Source organism: Chrysochloris asiatica, unplaced genomic scaffold (genome assembly GCF_000296735.1).
Source record: "Chrysochloris asiatica unplaced genomic scaffold, ChrAsi1.0 scaffold00038, whole genome shotgun sequence".
Taxonomy (NCBI): domain Eukaryota; kingdom Metazoa; phylum Chordata; class Mammalia; order Afrosoricida; family Chrysochloridae; genus Chrysochloris; species Chrysochloris asiatica.
In genome coordinates this window covers 5,275,982-5,298,751 of record NW_006408556.1, presented here as the reverse complement: position 1 = coordinate 5,298,751, position 22,770 = coordinate 5,275,982, and the positions used below count along the sequence as shown (strand labels likewise).

Below are 22,770 nucleotides of genomic sequence, written 5' to 3'. Positions count from 1 at the left end.
TCAAATAGGGTCTCTATGAATCAAAATTCACTTGATGACATACAACAACAATGCTTGAGAGGCATGCACGGGCTGAGAGTGGGTCCTGATGTTGAGGAGAGAAGAGATAGTTATCTTGTCTTATCTTCTTCCCTTTCACTCAGCCCTGCCTGTGGAGGTTGAGGGTCATCCCTCCAGGACCTTACCCCCTTTCCACAGTATGGAGGTATGGAGAGCAAACTCTACTGCCCCACCATACATGTGTTCCCAAGAGTTGTAATGGGAGTCTCACCTTTTTAGGAGCCCAGGTTGATGGAGTGTGAACGATACCAATGGCAAGTAGACCATGAGTTCACATGTAACCCTTGACCCTTTAGCCTGCTGACTGGTTTCTTGTCCTGGTCTATGAACCCTGGGCTGTGTTTACAACTGTTGTCACTGGACACTAATGTTTACATCTGGGCACAGATGTAAAGATGTCTGTGTGTACAAATCACAGCGGGCATGTGTGTGGACGTGGTTATCTTGGTTGGTGTGGCCTTAGCAAATTTACTCATCTGTAAGTCTTTTGTGTATGTGCATACATGCATTGGGGAGTATGTATCTATGTTTATGGGAGGCCACTTGATGTAAGAGAGAGAAGCAGGAGAAGTGGAGTCAAGTTGTAGCTCTCTGCTTCCCATAGGTGGAGCCTGCATAAATCTCTTAATTTCAGAGCCTCAATTCCCCCACAGCTAGCCTGATTCTCAGACTCAGGCAAAGATTCAATGAGATCATCAAGATGACAGTTTCTCAGGATGGAGTGTAGCACAGCAGAAAGTGAGGTGGTTTTGTGTCTGTGTATAGCTCATTCAAGGAGCCCTGTGGTACAGTGGTTAAGTACTCAACTGCCAACCAAAAGTTTGAACTCACAAGTCACTCTAAGGGAGAAAGAGGTGGCAGTGTGCTTTGTAAAGATGACAGCCTTGGAAACCCTGGGGGGCAATTCTACTCATAATTACATTGATGATTATCTACACATAAATACATTGGTGATTTTTGCTTTTCCCCCAGGTGCTATTGAGTGTATTTGAACATATGGTGACCCATATGTGTCAGAGTAGAACTGTGCTCTGAGGGTTTTCAGTGGCTGATCTTTGAGATGTAGATTACTAGGTCTTTCTTTTGTGGTACTTCCAGTGGACTTGAACCTCCAACCTTTTGTTTAGCAGCTGAGCATGTTATCCATTTGTATCACCTTAACAACCTCATTGAGTTGGGAAATATACAGGTTGTTATGAATCCATGAGGGAGCCCTGGTGGTACAGTGGTTAGGCACTTGGCTGCTAACCATTTGGCTGTTTGAATCTACCCAGTGGTTTGGTGGTAGGAAGATCTAGTGATCGCTCCCTGTAACGATTATATCCTATGGGCAGTTCTACTCTGTCCTATGGGGTATAACCCTATGAGGTTGCTGTGAATCAAAAATGGACTGTACTGCAACTGATACCTCTGAGTCCAGGTCGGTGTACTTGTTTAAGCAAGTGTGTCTGTGGGCACTGATGTGGGTCCCTGTGTGGGTGCCCACATCCACTCTCTCCCCGAGCAGGTCTGGGTGTGTTTTGTTATATGTTGTATAGGGTTTTTGAGGAGCGGCTGGTGGGTTTAAACCTTGTGGTTAGCAGTCCAGTGCTTATCCCACAACACTGCATGCACCAGGATGTGTAGCAGTTGAGTATATACTCGTATTTATTTTGTGGAGGTTACAGGAATGGGGAAGGGGAGCAGTAAAATCTCTCTGTGAAACAGTGCTGTAGCAGTTACATTTTAAGACAGACAGCTGGGTGAGCAAGTTGAGAGGTGATGTCAGTGAGTGAACAATTACGGAATAAAACCAAAAAAAGGTAATGGGATTGGGAAAAACAAGCAAGCTTCCTGCTCCATCTAACTCAAGGTCAGTTTTATGTGCTTTCTTGTGGTTGTTCATTGTTGTTTTTAAACACGTCATTGGTATATGTCATGTATTATCAGAAGTCATGTGATCTGGTATCAGAAGTCAGTTGGGTATTTCTGAGCTGGTATTTGGACTTCGCCCTGAAATTCACCCTCTGCAAGGTGATAAACAAGTTTATAAAAGCAGTGGGGTTCCATGCAATTCAGTGGGTGTCTGCTGTTGTTATGGCTCGTTGGCCTGGAAGCACTTCCGGGACAGGGTGGGATTCCCCGATAGTGAGATTGAGCATGGGTAACACTGGTAAAAGCAGGGGCACAGGACAAGACAAAAAGTGGCAGGAAAAGGACATTTCTGCTTTGATGAATTCTGAGTAAGCAGAATTTTACCATCAGAAAATCTAGAAAGTCTGTTGTCAGGTGCTGTGGAGTAGGATCCGACTCACAATGACCCTATGCACAACAGAATGAAACACTGCCCAGTCCTGTGCCAACTTCACAATCATTGTTATGTTTGAGCCCATTGTTTCTGCCATAGTGGCAGTCCATCCCTTTGGGGGGTCTAGAAAGTTTAAAAGGAATTAATTTCAGCCCATGTAGAATTTGAGGTTGACGGAGTAATATTAAAATGGGGTTCCTGGGTGATGCAAACGGTTAACAAGTTTGACTGCTAAGTTTGAGATTGGAGACTCAAATCTAGCCATGTTGCTGCTGTTACTTAGAGTTGTTGAGTCAGTGCTGACTCATAAGGAGCAGCTGGTGGGTTTGAACCACCAACCTTGCAACCTTGCAGTGAGCAGTCCAGTGCGCATCCTACAGTGCCACAAAAGAACTCCAATCTACCCACAGGTGGCTAGAGAAATGACAATCTAATTTCAAAAAAAAAAAAAAAAATGTGTGCCCATTCCAAAGAGAGGTGAACCAACAGAATGCAGAAATCATTGAACAATATCATACACAAGTCAATTTTTGCTGACGATAATTCAAAAATGGCTGCAACAGTACATTGACAGGGACCTGCCAGAGGTTCAATCCAGATTCAGATGAGGATGTGGAAGGAGGGATATCAGTGCTGATGTCAGATGGATCTTGGCTGCAAGTAGAGAATACCAGAAAGATGCTGATCTTTATAAAAACAATCACATCCTTCTCCCACAGAGAGAAAGATGGTAGGTTCAAACTGCTGACTTTTGGGTTAGCAGTTGAGTATTTTAATGATGGCACCACCAGGCCTTCTTCAAGAAGGAAAAATATTGCCTGTGGAATTATACTGATGTTCTGATTGGAAGTTGCAGCTTGTCCTTTCAACATGGCAGGGCACTGCGGCCATCAGCAATGGTGAAAATGGTTTCCATAGCAATGACATTTAAAAAAAAAAAAGACTGTTGCACCTCTTTTTACAGTAGCTGGGGAAGATGCTCCAGCCCTCCATGCAATGGGCCTCCCAAGTCAGGGTAGCGCAAGAAGAAAGGCAGCTAATCTGAACAAAAAGGTCCTATGTGTTCTGCTGGTTTTACGGTTTTGTTGTTGGACAGCTTATGTCTGACCAACTAACTAATTTGCTCTGACCACAGGAGTATACCGAAAAAACAGAGAGAACCCTGGCACTGTTCAGTAAATACTTCTGGTTCCGTTTACTTTGATCTTAAAATCAAATACAAGTTGACTTTCAATCTAAACATATTCTCTCTTAAAACCATACGCTATTAAAGAGAACAGCCAGTAAGGTAATGTAGACCAGAATATATTCTTCATGGGCACATACTGCATCTTGTTCGTTACTATATCCTAGCCTCAGCAGGATGGATGGACACTGTGGTTGCAACAATGGGGTCAGACATGGGAGCAAATGTGAGGATGGCAGGATCCGGCAATGCTTTACTCTGTTGCTATGAGTTAGAACCGGCCTGATGGCACCTAACCACCACCACCACAGCGTTAAGCATTTTGCTCCTGGGTGATGCAAAGGGTTCATGTGCTGGGCTGCTAATCAATGCATTGGCCACTTGAATTCACCTCAGCAGACAAGGCTGGTTGATGATGTGCTTCTGGAAAAATCAGCCATTGGAAAGCCTGTGGAGCACAGTTCTACTCTGACACATAAGGGGTTATCAGGAGTCAGAACTGACTCTACGGCAGCTGGCACTGATACTGGCATCCAGCACAATTTGGGCCACATAGTGTGTGCTTATAAAAACAAGAGAAAAAAAAAATTGTTTCCACTATGATTTCTTTGCCTTGTCCCACTCTACTGTGTTTAGGAAGCACAGCGGCGTGGTAGCCTCTGAGACAGGCAGTTTTCATACAAGGTGCTGGCATGTATTGCTAAGGGTCTTCATTATGATCCAGGTGCTCCATCTGTTAAGTACCATTGAGTCATAGCTACTCTGTATAGGGTTTCCGAGGACTGGCTGGTGAGTTTGAGCTGCTGGCCTTGGCGATCCAGTGCTTATCCTGTTATTAAGTGCTGACGAGTTGATTCTGACTCATAGCAACCCTATATAAGGTTTCTGAGGAGCAGCTGGTGGATTTGCATTGCCAACCTTGTGGTTAGTAATCCAGTGCTGATCCTTCAGCACCACACCACAAGTCCAGTGCTTGTCTTTGTTGTTGTTAAGTGTTGTAGAGTTGGTTCTGACCCAGTGCTTATCATGTTGTTGTTAAGTGCCATCGAGTCGCTTCTGACCCATGACTACCCTGTATAGTGTTTCAAGGAGCAGCTGGAGTGCTTATCATAGGGAATATTAAAACACAAATAAACCCTTCCAAGGTGTCTACCTCCTCCTCTAGCCCATAATTTGTTCCTTCCAAGGTTGTCTTCATGTGCATACCCAGCAGTGTCAGTTCCACTGTAAAATTTGGGCCATGAGCACAGTATTCTCCTCTGGAAAGTGGGTACAACTATGTGCCCTTCCTCCCGGGATTATTGAAGAATTTAAATGAGACAATTGTTGTTATTGTTGTTACGTGCCATTGAGTCAGTTCTGAGTCATAGCGACCCTGTATTGAGTTTCTGAGGCGCCTCTGGTGGGTTTGAACTGTTGATCTTGTGGTTAGCAATCCAGTGGTTATCCTACAGTGCTACAATAACTTTGGGAAAGTGTCAGCATAAAAGGTTAATGAGACACTCATTAATGAGTGAAGGTGAGTGGGCCTACCAGGCAACATAATTAGTCTACCACCGTAGTTTCTGATAGGTCTCTTCTAAGACTGCTGCTTGTTTTGGTTGTAGTCCAATGAAGAATTTGAGAGGCCTGAGGAAGAACTTGTCAGACCGAAGAGCCGGGTCTCCGGACAGATCACAGGATTCCAGGAAGGACTCGGAGTCATGGGACTGCCAGTGTGTCTTTTTACATACTGACTCCTCTCAGAGGGTGCTTCGTCGGACAGCCAGTGATGGGGCCAGGTATTCTGAGAGTCCAGTTCAACCTTTGAATGTTCCGAGCACCATGACTGTTGCTCTGACTCCAGAGGAGACCGACAAGTTTATTCCCAGTGAGCAGATGGTATCACAGGACACCAAGAAGGAAAAGGCCCATAGGCGACCACAGTCTGGGTGGCTGAAAACCTTACTCAATTTCTTCATGAGGACAAACCCTGAGGAGTCCAAAGAAAAGGCCAGCAAAAGGCCAGTGGAGGAGAGTCTCTCCCCTTCTGTGGAGTCTCCTGTGACCCCTGGAGAGCCAGCCATTAGGAAGAAATCCCATGACAAAAGGGCCAGCTGCAGGAAAACCTCTGGTCACAAGAAACCTGTTGCTGAAGAAACCAAGAGGACTCAAGATCAGGAAGCTGCAGGCCAGGAGGCCAAGCTGGCCACCTCACACCCCGAGGAGATTGACCTTAGCTCAGCTCAAAAGGGTAAGCACATGCCCTACTTTGTGGTAACTCATCCTTTCCCCCAAAGGGCTAGAGTATTCTAAATTTGATCCTCAACTTTTTAAGAGAGGGGACATAGAGGGTAGGGGAACTCTTGGGGACAATGCCACCATGAAATTTCTGTGTGGCAGATCAGCACAGTGGCCGAGAACTTGAACTCAAACCCCAACTCCACCATATGCTAGCGGTGTGACCCAAGGCTGGTGACGTTCCTCTTTGGGCCCCCATCTTTTTTTCCATTGGTAAAACAGAGATAACAGTTGCTGTTTCTGGGGTGGTCAAGTGAATAAACCCAAACCAGACCTATTGCCTTAGAGTCAATTTTGACTCAGAGCAACCTTACAGGACATAGGGGTTTCCAAGGCTGTAAATCTTTACAGAAGCAGACTGCTACGGCTTTCTCCTGAGGAAGAAATGGTGGACTCCCCATTTTGTGGTTGAGACTTGAGCTGGCTACAGCTTTGGCTCCTGTGCTACTTTCCCATGCTGGTTAACAAGATTAGATACATGTCACTGACCAACCCCTTCTCCCCAACCACCACCCCAACATGCACACACTTACTCACTAACTTTCATCTTTTTATACAGGCCCAGAAGGTCCTGATCTTCAGGAATCCTTGTGCGTTGGAGGTGGACATACTGGAGTGGTGGATGATTCTTCCCAAACCGCAGGTCACCAGCGGGAGGAGGAGCAACTTGACAGTACGTCAGAATCTAGTTAGCGTTCTTTCTTTACCCACCAAACAAACGCACTACCAAGTCGATTCTGACTCATAGCCGCCCTGTATAAGCTTTCCGAGGTTGTAAATCTTTATGGGAGGAGGAAATATCATCTTTGCTCTGCAGAACCTCTAGTAGGTATCAACTGCCCACCTTGTGGTTAGCAGTCCAGTGCTAACCTCTGAGTGTTTACACAGATCTTCCATGGCTGCTCTCAATCAATGTGTGTGCACTGCTCTTGACTCTCCTGGTTTAGAGTTTCATTGGAACGAGTCTTAGGAACCAGAAGAGTTGCTGGCAAATGCATCTTATGGCAAATTCAAACAAAACAAAACCAGTTGCTGAGGAGTTAATTCCAACTCATGGAAAATTCATGTGTGTTGAGTAGAGCTGTGCCCCAGGGGTTTTCAATAGCCGTTTTAGTAAAAGCACGTAGCTAAACTTTTCTTCTGAAGTACCGCTGGGTGGACTTGAACCTCCAAACTTTTGTTTAGCAGCTGAACATGTTACCTATTTGTACCACCAGAGACTATACTCATGGAAATCAAACTTTGGTGTTTTGTTGTTTTTTTTTTTTTATTAGTTAAAATTATATTTTACTATAAAAAAGATATAGAAAATCAACCATACGAGACTAAAAGGGCGGCATTTGCTAAAAAACATAGTCACAAGGCAGGATGAACCAAGAAAGAAAAACGGAAACAGGGAAACCATGTAGGAAGTGGGCAGATTGCTGTTACACTGATGGAATTGTAACTAGTGTCAACATTCATATAAATTGTTAAAGAACAAAACAAAATTCGTGTAAGTTCTTGAAGGTTTAATTTGCCCTCTAAGCTTTCACCTAAACTACAATGAAAAGTGAAAAAAAAAACAAAGAAAGAAAAGATCCATTCAATAAGGAATAAGAAACAGGGTAAATAAATCAAAGTACGTGAATCCAATGGGATACAATCATCATAAGGAGAAAGGGCAGCAGAGCTGTAGACTGAATAATGACATCGAAAAAGAACTAAGATATATTATTACATGGAAAAAGTAGTTTCAGAATGCGATGATTAGCAATGATCTCATTTTTTTAAATTAAAAAGCATGTATATAGTGGCGCTATGGGTTAGGTGTTGGACTGATAACAGCAAGGTTGGTGATTCATACCCACAAGCTGTTCCACAGGAGAAAGAGGAAGCTGTCTGTTACCTTAAAGATTTACAGTCTCAGAAACCCTTTGTAGGGTCTTTATGAGTTGGAATTGACTCAACAGCAGTGGGCTTGGTTTTTGATTTTATATAAATGATTATGTAGATATGGAGTCCTGGTGTGGCACTGTAGAATCAGCACTGGACTACTCATTGCAAGATCGGCAGTTCAAACCCACCAGCTGCTCCTCCGAAACCTTATAAAGGTTGCTATGAATTGGAACCAACTGGACTGCACTTAACAACAACATATGTGTATATACACAATACACAAGGGGTCTTCAAAATGGAATGAAAAGAGAATGTGATTTTTCTACAAACTCTTTGAAACCAGCCCCCTTGTATATAGAAGAGCAGAAACAAAATTCAATTCACATTCATACACTCACACCCAGATTCAACAATGGCTAACAAGCTGCCATATTTGCTTCACGTGCGTGTTGCTAAATCATTTTTAAAGCAAAACAAGGCTTTACCCCAACGTGCGTAAGCATGCATCTCTAAAAACTGAGGACATTCCCATATTCAGCCACGAAACCACTATTGAACCCAGCCAAGTCAATAATAATTTCTGATTCTTCTAATTCCCTGTATAGAATGAGTGTATAAAATATTCTGTAATTCTTTTGTAGGCTGCTTAGTTACTTTATGTGTTAATTGTTTTGTCATATGAGAGGGAGCCAAGTGCTAGATGGAGTCAAGGAACAAAAGTCAAAGTGGATTTATAAGGAAGGAAAAAATGGGGTGGTAGGGAGGGGAGGAGGGGTGATAAAAACTAGGTGATAAAAACTCTGGGAACAATGAGTATTGTTTACTCCTCTTTCTGTGTAAACCATCAGCTGGCAGAGGTCAGTCTGGGAATATCGCCCTTGAGTAAGCTGACTGGGGTGTCAAAGAAAATAATTTCCATTGTTTGTGGATTCTCCTTGGGGTTGTGGTTGGGGGACATATGTGACAGGCTGTCTCTGAGTCATGCCTGCTGGTGTTTTTCAGCCTAGTTAGTTCCCCTCAGCATCAGTCTTACAGTGTTTCCAAATCCAGCCCCTCATTTGATGGCTCGCAGCTTTTGAGGGAGGCAGGATTGGGAAAACAATACACATTTCACAGGGGGAAGTAATGGAGGCTCTGAGAGGCTATCAGACTTACTCAAGGTCACACAGTTTGCTGAACCCAAAGCAGATAGTTATAGATATGTGAAATGTAGAGGAAATAATGGGACACCATTGCCTGTGCAGGAGTCCTGGTGTGGGGCTGTTGAATAAGTCCTGGACAGCAAGGTCAGTTTGAACTGAAAAAATCGGTGGCTCAAATTCACCAGCCTCTATATTTATGCTGGATCTCTATAAACTGGAACTGACGCCAAGGCATTTAACAGCAACTTGAATACCCAGAGAGCTGACCTGAATGAAATCTACTGCATAAAAATTCGTGCTTTGGTTTATTACCTTCCTCCTGTGATTCTTCCAATGCCCTCCAACCCGCTCTCAGAAGGACCAGCCCCTGCCTTGGGCCTTCTGTAGTCTGAGGCACTATTTTAGCAGAACTCTTACCCAATCCTAAAGACCCAAATTCATCTCAGAAGTTCCGACAGTCATCTAGAAAGGGTTCTCTGTGCATTTGGAAAGGTTAACTGAATGTGTTTTCTTTCTTCTAGATGAGGCGATCTTCCAGATGATAGTGGAATTTCTCAAGAAAGTGGGAGATGAGTGGGAAGAAAAGGTGAGGACTAAATCATCAGTGTAGGTGTCCAGGGGCTCGCTGCCTTTCCTCCTTACTCAAACCCTGCTGGCCTGTCCAGACCCTCCTTCAGCCCCTTACCCATCATCCCTCCCAACTTCTCTCTGGACTCTGGACTCTTGTTGCCGGCCCTCATTTGGGGTCACCCTGTAGCCTGGCTTTCCAATTTTTCCCGAGGAAACATTCCCTTCTCATCAGGTCAGGGGCTCTGACTCAGTTTCTTTATCTCCCCACAGAGACTTAAAACCCAGAAGCTTGATATGGTTGTTCAAAACCCAGCCTCAGTTGTCAGGAAGAAATCCTCAGAAAAAAGATCCAGCTTCAGGAAAGTGTTCTCTCATAAGAAACACAGCTCCGAGGAGTCCAGAAGAGCAGGGGCTGCAGCTGTTTCCAGTTTGGAGGCCCGGCCATCCAAGAAGCCCAGTTTTCTGCCTCTGTGTGGTGGTGGCCATCGGCCCTCTATCTCCAGCAACACTGGTGAGCAGGCTCTGCAGTTGCCATAGCAACACTGCAGCTGCCTCCAGCTCTGGAACCTTCTCCAGGGTTGGCGTTAACCATTATAAGGCTGCCATCCTAGTTCTGACTTTTGTATTCAGTCCCCAGTGGTGTGGGAAGGAGAGAAGAGACTGGCTAACAATAGGTCACCCATCACCACATACAAAACCTCCTCAAAGTCTAGGCAACCTCCTGATGGAATGTGCTCAGGGAAACCCAATCATTCTTATCTGTCCATAGCCTCAGCTTTTATACCCTGGCGGGGGTGGTGTGTACAGGAAAAACTGGAGCCTGGAAGGCTGGAGACCTGAGCGCTGAGCTGTACTTTCTAGGTCATTCCCCATCTCCATGCCTCAGTTTCCTCGCCTGTAAAATAAAACACCCCCTACTGTATATGAAACCTTATACAGGGTTGCTATGGGTCGGAATCAACTTGAGGGCACTTAACAACAACAACAACAACTGTATATGGAGTCCTGGTGTGGTGCTGTATAAGCACTCGACTGCTAACCCAAGACATGCTCCTTGGAAACCCTATACAGAGTCACTATGAGTCAGAACTGACTCAACAGCACACAACAACAACAGCATTGCATAGCCATGTATCCTCAGTCCTCACCTTATGAAGTGCTTTTATTATCCCCCATTTTTTTACACAAGGGGGAACTGAGGTTCAAGGAGATAAAGCAATGTGTTCAAGGTCACATGGGCATTCCGTGATGGAGCCAGGGCTAGAAGAAGAAAGGCTCCAACGAATGATTTCATGCTGGCCATCCATTTGGTACAGCCTGATTGGTCAACCTGGCCAAGGGCATTTGCATTTAAAAAGGAAGGAGGCAATTTTTGACACCAAAGAGTGACTCTCCAATGGAAGCAGTTCAGGTTTTGAAGGGATTCTGGTCACAATCCATTAATTCATGCAATGACAGAGCCATCTGTGATTCTCTGGTGAATTAAGCAAAGATGGTGGGGGCATGGGAGTCATGGAAGCTATGGAAGTGCAGAGGAATAAGGGAGTTTGGTGTGGTCAGTAAAGCAGAGATGAGTCCAGTCAACAGACGACCCCATCCCCACCCACCGGCAGGACGCTGGTGGGATTAACCATGGAGCTCATTTTGAATTTAGGCTAACTTCTGAGCATACAGTTACTAACATACCCATACATTTCTTTCGCCTCTCAGACTTGGAAGAACCTCAAGTCCCAGAAGCTTTGTCTACAGCTGTTAAGGATTCTAGCCCCACCAAACTCACACCGGGAACAGGAAACCAGGGGCCTGAAGACGAGTTGCATCTGGACCAAGCCTCTGAATTCGGTAAGTACCCCCTTGCCTTTTACCTCATCGGCCCCTCAGAAAACATCTAGTTTGCTCTCTGCCCTTGAAGAAGAGAACCTGAGTCAGAGAGGGGTGGTGACTTGCCCAGATCTGCCTCCTGAATGCAGCAGGCTAAAGTCATACTGCTTGTTACATAACCTGCCTGAGGCGCTGCTGTAAACCGGAAGTGGGGGTAGTGACATAGGAAAGCATTGGCCTATGTCAGCCCCACCAAAGGGCTCTAGAGATGGTAGTGATCTTTAAGGTTTTGGGTTGAATATAGCTCATCTGTAAAATTAGGGTGATGATAGTACTCCTCTAGTTATCATTGTTGTTGTTAAGTGCCATTGAGTCAGTTCCGACTCATAGTGACCCTGTATAGGGTTTCCAAGGAGTGGCTGGTGAACTTGAACCTCCGAACTTGCGGGTTCAAGTCGGCTTTGCAGTTCAGCACATTTGCCCACATCACCACACCAGAACTACCCTCAAATTATTGAGAGGCCCTAAAGGAGCTCTGGTAGCGTAGTGGTTACGAATCGGGCTGCGAACCTTAAGGTCAGCGGTTTGAAACTACCAGCTGCTCCGCGGGAGAAAGATGAGGCTTTCTACTCCCGTAAGGATTTACACCCTCGGAAACCCTGTACAGGGTCGCTATGGGTCGGAACTGACTTGACGGCACTTAACAACAACAACAAAATGAATTAAAGGAGTCCTGTTGTGGTGCTGCGGGTTAATGCGCCAGACTGCAAAGCTGTTTGAACTGCAAGGTTGGCAGTTCAAGCTCACCAGTAGCTCCTGGGAAACCCTATACAGTGTCGCTATGGGTCGGAACTGACTCGACCGCACTTAACAACAACAAATGAGTTAAAAGAAATGCTAGTGGTGATAGTTAATCACTCAGCAGCTAACTAAAAGGTTGGTGGTTGAGACCTTTGATGCACTTCCAAAGATTGGTAGTGGTGGTGATGTGCCCTGGAGTCAGGGTTTCTGAGGCTGTAAATCTTTATGGGAGCAGAAAGCCTCATCTTTCTCCCGTGGAATAGCTGGTAGTTTCGAACTGCTGACCTTCAGGTTTGCAGCCTGATTTGTAAAGATTTACACCCTCGAAAACCCTGTACAGGGTTGCTATGGGTCGGAACCGACTTGACGGCACTTAACAACAACAACAACAACACTACCAGAGGTCCAAAGATTATAGCCAAGAAAACCCTGTGAGGCAGTTCTACTCTGTCAGAAGACTTGGAATCTAGCTGACAGCGCCTAACAACAAAAACAAATGAGTTAAAGCTATTAAAGCATTTAGAGCAGCACCCACTGGCAGATAATAAATGTGAGCTGTCACTTGCCGTGATTGTTGCTCTTGCTGTTATGTGATCCAGTTTGAGAAGCGGAGCCTCAGGGGAAGAAAAGAGGATTGGAAGGGCATAGGGGTCATAGGAGAGGCACTCCCAAAATGGCAGCTGCCCTTAGTCATTATTGTTATTATTTTATCACTGGCAAAGCCAGACTGGGGATCATAAAATCAGTCAATTCTGTGTGTTTTAAAAATCTCATCTCTCCCCCCACCCCCACCCCAGCACCTCTGCTCATTTGGCCTTGTTTGCTTTTCACAGGGCATGTACCTTTAAGGGGAACTAGGAAGGGGCCTGGTCTGCAGAGGAGGGAGGTGTGGGCAGAGGACAGTAGGGAGCTGGCCTTGCCAGACAGCCCTCAGGTCACGTCTGTTGGATTCACAACACATCTAACCTGACACAGTATAGACCCTCACTGGTGAAGGAGGAAGTGCCTAGGTGTTTCCAGGAAGATGGCTCGACCTTCAGGCCACCCCTGAGAAGTGTGTGGGGTGGGGCAACCACAACAGCACCCCAGAGGAGTTGGGGTGCCAAGCTCTACCAGGACTCTGAGAATTGCCCAGGGAGCAAACTGGACCTTAGGGAATGAAGATTACGGCTTAGAAAAGCTTTCTAAGAACTAAGAGGCAAACAATCATTTTGGTCTTTTTAGGAGAATTCATACAGAAGATCTTTGCTCTACTGGAAGATGCGAAGGAGTCAGGGGCAGAGAAGGTGAGGACATTCTGCATTTAGACCCCAACCTATGAACATCCCCATCCTCACCCGGACTAAGACCTTCCATGCCCTCCAACCCCACCTGCCATTTCTATATCTCCAGTTCCTCTTCCTTCCTGAGGCTTCCCCCTGAGTGAGGCAGACTTTTGCCCCAGTTCTGGTTGGGACACACCTTCTAGCCTTCAGAGGATGGGCCTGCTTCCAGAGGATGCTGGTCTCTCCTCAAGGTCAGGACCCTGACTCCATTTCTCTCATCTTTCCCACAGAGACTTCAAACCCAGCAGTCAGAGGTGGCTGTAGAAAACCCAACGTCAGCTACCAGAAGGAAACCCCCAGAAAAAAGATCCACCCTCAGGAGAGCGTTTTCTCATAAGAAACACAGCTCCAAGGAACCCAAGAGAGCAGGGCCGGCAGATGCTTCCAGCCTGGAGGTCCGACCGCCCAAGAGGCCCAGTTTTCTGCCTCTGTGTGTTGGTGGTCATCGTCCCTCCACCTCTGACAGCCTTGGTGAGCAGACTTGGTGTTGCCATAGTAACACTGAGGCAGCCTCTGGTCAGGGAGGCTTCCTTTAGGGCAGGGATTGGTCTATAGTGTGTCATATTCAGTTTTTAGCTGCCTTTTGCTATGTGGGTTAGGGAGGTACTGGGGTCTGTGGAGAGGAGGGAAGGAACTGGTTGCTAACAGAACCCACCATCCACAGCCCCTCCCCGACCCCATACACATACACACATGTGGTATCAGATCACTGGCTATTAAGTGAATATGAATAACCTAGAAAGCTAATTAAAAAAAAAAAAAAAAGATAGGATAGAACCTCTGCTTTTTTATTACTTCAAAGGGTGAGGCCTACTCTATACAGTGATTCCCCTGACATTTATAGAGTGCCTCTGATACATTATCTCATTTAATCCACTCACAATTTTGTGAGGTCAATCTTCTCACTCCCATTTGACAGACAAGGAAAGTGAGGTTTAAATAGTTTAAGTGACTCAGCAAAGTCCTTCAGTCAAAGAAGGAGCAGGGTTCACTTAGTGGGACCAAGTGGCTCAACAGTTTGGTTTCCTAACCACCAATTCCCAGACTATGAGGAGGCAGAGAGTTTTGACAGAAGAAGGAATTTGATTTCTGGAGAGGACAGCAAACACTCTGAATTCCTCCAAGGCTAGTCCAAGGAGACAGAGCATTCAGTGAGGAGCCTGGTCAACCAGGACCAGTCTTGGGCCAGTGTCTTCTAACAGTTTCTCGAATCTGGATGCAGCTGTGGATTTGTGGACTTAAGACAGATATAAAACATATTCATATCTACTTTTTTATGCCTTCAGACTTGGAAGATGTCAATATCCGGAAGCCCTCATCAGTGGAATGGGGACTAGGTGGCTCCCTAGAATCACCCACCCAGACCAAAAACCACAACCCAGAAGGGGACCCTCAACTGGAAGGAGCATGTGAATCAAGTTAGTACCACCCTTGTTCTCAGTTGAGACACCCCTGAATGATTCTCGTTAGTCTGGAATTTCATAGGCTGAATCCAAAAGAGGGATTGGAAAGGCAGTTGACCATACCCCAGGAAACTCTAGAATAGGGAGGGTGGGACACAGACTTGGCTTTTAAATTGGGGCTGCTGGGCAAAGTTGCAAGTGGAGAGCCTTTGCCAGGTAGAGAATCTTTGTCTATTCTATGGGTTGTAACCTGACCCCCTCCCCCCAAATCACACCCCACTCTCATCTATCAGTTTGATTGTATTTTTTCTTACACAATTCCTAGCATGCTCTGTGTCTCATGACCAGTAATGTGCTGGGAAACAGGCTTTCTAGGAAAAAAATAAAAGAAAGAGTCCTCATTTAAAGGGTGCATATTTCTGTGGTGTAAATATCCCAACATGGCCTATTTCAAACTGCCAATAGTTTAACAACTGGTTCACAGACTTCCTGAATATTTACAATAGTAGTAAAAGCAGATTACAGGCCAATGGTGTGTTCCCAATGCACCAGTGGCCTGTACTTTCCCTCCTTGCATTTTGATTTGCTGCTCCTGGTCCCAATTGGATAAGGCCTCAGTTTCTCCATCTGTCAAGTGGAGCTAAATGTGGTTATTGGTAGGACTTGGCAGATAAACACTAAGATCCATTCTATTTCTATATGGCAAGCCTCAGCAAAATTCTCTTGCATCAATTGTAATTTGTTGTTGCTGTGTGTCATCTAGTTGATTCCAACTCATAGTAACCCTATCATGTTTTGGAGAGTTGTTGGTGGCTTTGAACTGCCAACCATGCAATTAACAGTCTAGTGCTTAACTGCAGCACCACACCAGGGCTCAACTCTAGTTTGTTGTTGTTAAGTGCCTTCGAATCGGCTCTGACTCATAGTGAACCTGTATAGGATTTCTGAGGAGTGGGTGGGTTTGAACCGCTAAACTTGAGGTTGTAACTGACCTTGTGGCCCAGTGTTTATTTCACAGTGCCACACCAGGACTCAAACTCTAGTTTAGCAGAAGGCTTTTCTTTGCCTTTCACAATTTATCTGTGGACTGTGTTTTAGAGATAAAATACTGCTTTTGATCTATGGGTGTGTCACTGAGGGACTTTATTATTGAGAGGGAATTAGGAATCCTTCAGTCAAAGTTCCCCCAATCCTTCTTTATTTTCTTTAGAAGAGCTTATTATCCAGAAGCTGGTGGTTCTTCTTCGAGAAGTGGATGGCCAGTTGGGGAAGCAGGTGAGAACCATTCAGAACTTCCCATGTCAATTCTGGGGATCTTGTTAACCTACAGCTGAGACCTGAGTTAGCTGCCTTTCTCTGTATCTCTGGGTGACCTTAGCATGCCCCTTAACCTCTCTGAGCCTCAGTTTCTTCTTTAGCAGCTCATGCCCCAACTTCTCCGGAAGCTTCCTACTGCCAATAGGGGTGACTTGCCAGCCCTCTGATTGAATCCTCTAGTCTCTCCCTTTTCACCTTCTTTTTGGCCACACATATTTATATGGTTTCCAATTTCTTTAGGCTTGTAGCTTTTCCTCCCCCTGCTAGACAGCCAGTAAGAAGAATCCCTCCCTTTGAAGAACTTACAGTCGACTTGGTCTACAGACAAACATAAAGGAGGTCAGGAGGTGTTAGGGTTGAGTGCAGCTCCTAGATCTTACCACTAAGGAGCTCTGGTAGCGTAGTGGTTATGAGTTGGGCTTCTAACCTTAAGATCAGCAGTTTGAAACTACCAGCTGTTTCATAGGAGAAACATGAGGCTTTCTGCTCCCATAAAGATTTACAGCCTTGGAAACCCTATTCAGGGTGCTATGAGTCTGAACCAACTCCACAGCACACCACCACCACCATCTTACCACTATTGCACACCAGCCCAAATTCTAGTTGCCTCTATTGCTTTAGGACTAACTTCTAGAGGCATTTTCCCACCCATGCAGTTGTTGTTAAGTACCACTGAGTGGATTCTGACCCACAGCGACCCAGTCTAGGGTTTCCAAGGAGCAGATGGTGAGTTTGAACCACCGACCTTCCTGTCCAAACCTACCTTGTGGTCAAATGGATATCCTACAGTGCCATGGTAGGCCAGGATTAATAACCTTCAGGGTTAATGAGTCCTGGTGTGGTGCTGTGGGATAATGTACTGGACCCCAAGGTCAGCTTGAACTGCAAGGTTGGCAGTTCAGATTTACCAGCTGCTCCTCGGAATCTCTTTATAAGGTTACTACAAGTTGGGACTGACTCAACAGCACTTAGCAACAACAAGGGTTAAGTGTAAGTTGCTAACTGAAAGGTTGGTGGGTTCAAATCCACCAGCCACTCCATGGAAGATGATGAGGCATTCTGAACCCCTATGGAACAATTCCTATAGGGTTTCTATGCATTGGAATTGACTTGAAGGTACTAGAATGGGATCTTCTCATGAGCAGCCCTCAACCTATGGCTGATGAGTGTTGGTATATAGGTGTCCCAGCTCTCTTGTCTCTTGGAGGGATAACTCTGAGGAATAAATATATTCTACCTGGTCTGCCCACATGCCCTGATGGGATTAAGCTCAAGTCACAACCCTGAGTGGGCTACTTTCACATCGTTGTCTTACATCTTCACTCCCCCATCAATGATTTCTGGGAAGACTTTCCAAATAAACTACCTGCCCCCAAGTCCTTGCCTTAGGTCAGCTTCCTTAGGTTGAGGAACTCAATCTCCCCATGGACCCAACAGAAGGCATTAAAGTATTAAGAGCAAGGCGCTTGCTGAAGGAGCTTAGGGTAGGAAATAAAAGTCTTCTAACATCTACTCTCTGGTAGCGTAGTGGTTACGAATTGGGCTGCCAATTCAAGGTCAGCAGTTCGAAACTACCAGCTGTTCTGCGGGAGAAAGATGAGGCGTTCTGCTCCCGTAAAGATTTACAGCCTCGGGAACCCTGTGCACCAGACTCACTATGAGTCGACTTGTACTTAACAACATCTTCTCTATGACAAAGAGTTTACATAAATGATATCACTTACTCCGACCCACCAACAATCCTGGATGGCGTAAACGGTGAAGCAATTGGCTACTAAACCAAAAGGATAGAGGTTCAGACCTACTCAGAGACTCCTGGAAGATGTTGTTGTTAAGTGCCACCAAGTCAGTTTCGACTCAGCGACCCTGTATAGCGTTTTGGAGGAGCAGCTGATGAGCTTGAACAGTCACCTCTGTGGTTCAAACTGACCTTGCGATACAACACTTATTTTACAACGCCACACTAGGACTTACTTCAGAAAAATTAGCCATTGAAAATCCTGTGGCGCACAGTTCTACTTTGACGCACCTGGGGTCATCATGAGTTGGGTCAACTACCAGCCCTAGGGCTATGCTATTATTCCCATTTTACAGATAAATGGCAGAGGCTCAGAGAGGTCACATAGCCACACAATGTGCTTTACCCATTAATTTTCTGACCCAAAAGACCTGCAGTTTTTTTCTCCGTTTTCCCATAGTCTGAGAGGCAGGGGGCAGTGGGAGGATTTAAACATTCTGGGGAAATGAGGTACGGAGCCTGGCTGTATGGAGTTGGGGGAGGGGACGTGGGTAGGAGGGATTCCATGCGAGCCATACTGACTGCCTGCCTTCTTTTCTGGTTCCAGATCAGACGACACCCCAGCTTTAAGAGGGTTTTTTACAAGCTCTCCAACTCCTCCCTCAGAAAACTGGCAGCTACCCTGCAGAGTCAGGGGGGGCATTCCCCGGTGCCCGGCAGAAATCTTGAAGAGAGACGCTACCAGTTTGCTGCTGACTTGGTTAGCATGTTTGCTGGCAATAATAGCCACACTGTCCGCAGCCTCATGGGCCCGAGAGGCCCCTACAGCCGGCATACATACGCCCAGTTTCCGTACAGGGAGACACAGCAGGTGAGGAAGGGCAGAAGACATTGTAATATGGCACCACAAGTGACAGCAGGTTCATGGTCACCTTCAAGTGGGATTGCCTTCCCCTCCCCTTCTTTCCCAGAACTTTCAGGACCCAGCTCAAATGCCACCTCTTCACTGAGGCTCTGTGAGACCATTCTAAATCTTAATGATCTTCCTTATCCAAAACTCTCACTGACTTTACCCCATAACTAGCATCTTCTTTATTTAGTTTAATGCTGTGGGTTAGGCAATGGGCTGTTAAATGCAAAGTTGGCAGTTCAAACCCACCAGCTGCTCCTCAGGAGAAAAATGAGACTGTTATCCCATGTAAAGATTTAGTCTTGGAAACCCTATATAGGGTTGCTATGAGCTGGGATCAACTCGATGGTGGTGGGGTTAGTTTTGGTGTCTTTGGCTCAGTTCTCTAGTTGTATATGCATGTTCATACTCTTTGAGATCAATATGGAGTTTTGGACTGGCTACCATCCTAGCTTGTCCTCCTATTATTTCCCAGATTCTGCAGTTTGACTGCCCAATTCTAGACTGTCATAAAAAGTAAGAAATATATCAATTAAGGGATGGTTGAGGTAGAGAGAAGGCTCTGTGGGCTGTTTGATTCTGAGGGGCTTCCAGGAGGCGATCATTCACTGACCTTGCCCTTGGTTAATTGAATAGTTCCACCCTGCCATCACTCTCATGCTTCTGAATGGATTGATGCTTTTCCTGATAATCCCCCTCCCCCTAGAGGCCCTGGGATTCTTCCCTTTAGAGATAGTACTTATCACTGATTTTAAAAAAATTCTTGAGTTTCGCATGTAGTCTCTGATAGATTCTCCTCACCATTTTCAAGTTTGCTTAAGATAACCTGGGAACGAGCATTTGATTCAGATCGATAGTGCAGAGACTACTGAATGAATGAAGGTATGACTTTAAAGGAATAAAACATCCTGCTTGTTGGTGTTGAACAGAACTCCAACGTCCAAATGTTTCTCCAGGAAGCCAGACTCATTGTTATGATGTTATCATCACTCAAAAACACATCTGTCTTCCTCTTCTAGAGTTACTATCCGGAGCCATTTGATAAGTCTCTTGAGAAAACTAGGTTTTTTTTCATGATACTTGTACTTTGTTATTCCAGTGCCTTGCAATTGGCTGGTTTTCCTGATGAGAAGTAACAATGATTTTAGACTTCTCTTTACCTTAGTGTCTTCTCCTGGAGAATGGGTCTATTAGGGATGATTTACCCTCTACGCTGGCATAGGTAATACACATAACTATGGAGTGATTTGAGCTCTTTGTGAAAAATATTATAGAAATATCAGTTCTGACATCCTGAGTAATCCCAACTCCATCTTCTAGTTTTACTAAGCATTCATTTGCTCATTTGTCCACTCACTCATTCATTCAACCAACAGTAATTGAGAGCCTCCTATGTGCCTAGGTGTGCAAGGAGCTGGGCAGTCCTACCTGTCAAAACTTCATATGCTAGTGAAAAAGTCAAGGTGTTTACCAATGATGGAATTAAATAGCTACCAAATGAGTGGTAACTGAGGCCAACAAAGCAAGCTGGTCCTGGAAGGCTTCTGGGAGTTGGCAGGCATTGATTTTGATATTGAAAGAGGGAGATTTTAGATAGGAAGAGTACTGCCTGAAAGATGGCATGCAGTGTGTGTGTTTGTGTGTGTGTTTGTGTGTGTGGGCCACGTGAGCAAAAACTCTGAAGTGGGAGCTAACATGACATGTTGGTGGGATGATAAATCTTTTGTTACCGGACTGGAAGAAGGTTTAGGATGAAGTTCTGGCTATGGAGCCAGCTTACATGGGACCCACAAATAATTGAACTATGGTTAAAATGTATATGTTTTGTTGTTTGTTTTTTTATCCTAGAACATCACAAGTCCTGATGGCCAAAGTCCAGATTGAAAGTTGTGCCCTGGACCCCAATTCCCTTGAACAAGCCAATCAATTGGTGGAGTTAGCCAGGAGGAGACCCTGAAGATGCCTTCTGATGCCCTGATCTGGTGCTTTATGGACTTGACTGAAGACAAGACAGGACAGCCACGTGCCATTATGAATGTATTGAGACTGAGAAAGCACGGAGATTCCTTCATGAAGCAAGAGGCAGACACTGCGTTTGGGGAAAGGATACTGGGAGTTAGGGGGTCACGGCATCACCTGCTGAGACAGCAGGGCTTTCTACACGGCCCCTCCCCTCACCAAACTTTCGACTCAAGGCTGAACTAGATCCATCGGATCCCTTTGGGCTCTGTTGTGTGGAAATCACTCTAAAGAGAGTAGTGATTGCCTTCATATATCCCACCAAGCTTTTAAGTCCTCACCAAATGAATGAATCAATTAAGGGGAGATCTATTGAGATCCAGACAAATTTACTAGGCGTTTCCTGGGAGGCTTTGGTCCTCAGTTGGAATTGGGCAAACCAGTGGTTGCATCTTACTTAGGTTGCATCTCTAAGTTGGGAGCTAGAGGAGAAATATGGGAGCTACCTTGGGTACGAACACTAGACCAGGAATCAGGACACTTCTATTCTGAGACCAATCTTTTTGCTGACTTATGTCTTGAGGGCACTCCCCTGGTTATATCTTTCATTTAAAACAGATATTAAATCCTTCATCTTTTTCAGTTATTATATAGTTTCTCCATCCATAGGGGTTAAAAATATGGCCTCATCATGTGAAAGACCTGTTGACATTTTTCCAGATGTTAGAAATGGGTCTCAGTTTAAAAAATGAATTTGAATCTTTCACCAGAACACCCACACACATTTAGACAGGCGTGCAGCTCTGAGGAACACATTGTGAGGTCAGTTGGCCAGCACGTGGACTTACAGATGCCTCGCAGGAACTGTACAGGCTCCAGATCGGGAACCTTGGATTAGGTGGCCTCTTGGAATCCTTTCAACTCTGTGTCCTACAAGCCAACCAGAGAATTGGAGCTGGAACCACACATCCCTCCCAGCTGGTGGAGTTTACTAGGAGCCAATGAGAAATTAGATGTGAAAGTGTTTCATGTGTAAGAGGGCTTGAAAAAATTTGTGGAAAAATTCTGTTCTTTTTTTTTAAAAAAATAAACTTTTTTATTGTGATTTGGGAGAAAGTTTACAGAACCGATATTTCTAACAGTTCACAACACACTTTGTTTCATATCATTGATTATAATCCCAACAACATTACATCACTTATTCCACCTCTTCCCTGTTTCCTGTTTCCATTCCTCTTTCTTTCTTAACCCTCCTGAACTTTTGTCTTTGGGTAAATGCTGCCCTTTTGATCTCAAATGGTTGATTATTCTAAGCTGTGTATACCTCACTAGTGTTACTAGTCCCCTTATTGATCTATCTATTGTTTGACTGAAATTTAAGTATAGGGGTAGAAATTTGATCATAGCATAGTAGTTCCAGAACTACAGGGTAATGAAGGACCAGAGTTTCAGGGGTTCCACTAGTTTCTATTAAAAAAAAAATTCATTATCTTTTAATTACATTTTCCCACGAACTTTAAAACCCCCTCATATATTGTTTTTCTTATTGTAGCTGCAATTTGGGTAATTTTCAGGCAAGGGGAGAGGGGCTCAAGCAGGACTGCCATGGACGGTTGCCCGGGTGTGCACTGCCCAATAGCGTCTTTTAGATATTGTAGGTTTGTAGATTTATGACAGCAGTTTTCATCTGACAGCAGTAACATGTGTTGAGGAAGACAGTCCTGTTTGTATCTGCATAAAGGTGAGGTGTAGGTTGGGAGAAGCTCTGCCTTCCCACAGATGAACATTTTTGACAGCTTGGCTCAAATGAGACAATTCACTGCCAACACCAGCATGTTGCCTCGTATCTAAATCTACACACAGGCTTAGTAGGGTAGTGGAGAGGCATCAACCCCCCTTGGATATTTCCTGGAACACATGGCAATAGGGGAGCGGATGTTAAAACCTGGTTGGCAAACGTGATTTTGCTCATCTGGGTGAAAATTGCATTGCTGTGATGAGCCTTTTCAGGTGGGTCTTGTGAGAGGGGAAGTCAAGGGCAGAGAGGCTTTGGGTGTCCTTCAACCCAAAGCAAGGTTTTGGGAAGTTCAACC

General features: G+C 45.1%; 1 protein-coding gene across 1 annotated transcript; it reads left to right on the top strand.

Moving 5' to 3' along the window:
- Positions 1-5,144: 5,144 nt before the first annotated feature.
- On the top strand, positions 5,145-18,828 carry LOC102834790 (chromosome unknown open reading frame, human C6orf222). The gene is made up of 10 exons (XM_006860570.1): positions 5,145-5,766; positions 9,355-9,419; positions 9,674-9,914; positions 11,114-11,245; positions 13,250-13,311; positions 13,581-13,821; positions 14,637-14,768; positions 15,964-16,028; positions 18,416-18,660; positions 18,780-18,828. Exons 1-10 carry the CDS (start codon positions 5,145-5,147, stop codon positions 18,826-18,828), a joined length of 1,854 nt encoding a protein of 617 aa, XP_006860632.1.
- Positions 18,829-22,770: the final 3,942 nt, after the last annotated feature.

Coding starts and splice junctions, on each gene's coding strand:
- LOC102834790 (XM_006860570.1), top strand. CDS start 5,145: ATGAAGAATTTGAGAGGCCTGAGGAAGAACTTGTCAGACCGAAGAGCC. Junction 9,420..9,673: donor GAGATGAGTGGGAAGAAAAG/GTGAGGACTAAA, acceptor ATCTCCCCACAG/AGACTTAAAACCCAGAAGCT. Junction 18,661..18,779: donor CATACATACGCCCAGTTTCC/GTACAGGGAGAC, acceptor CTTCTTTCCCAG/AACTTTCAGGACCCAGCTCA.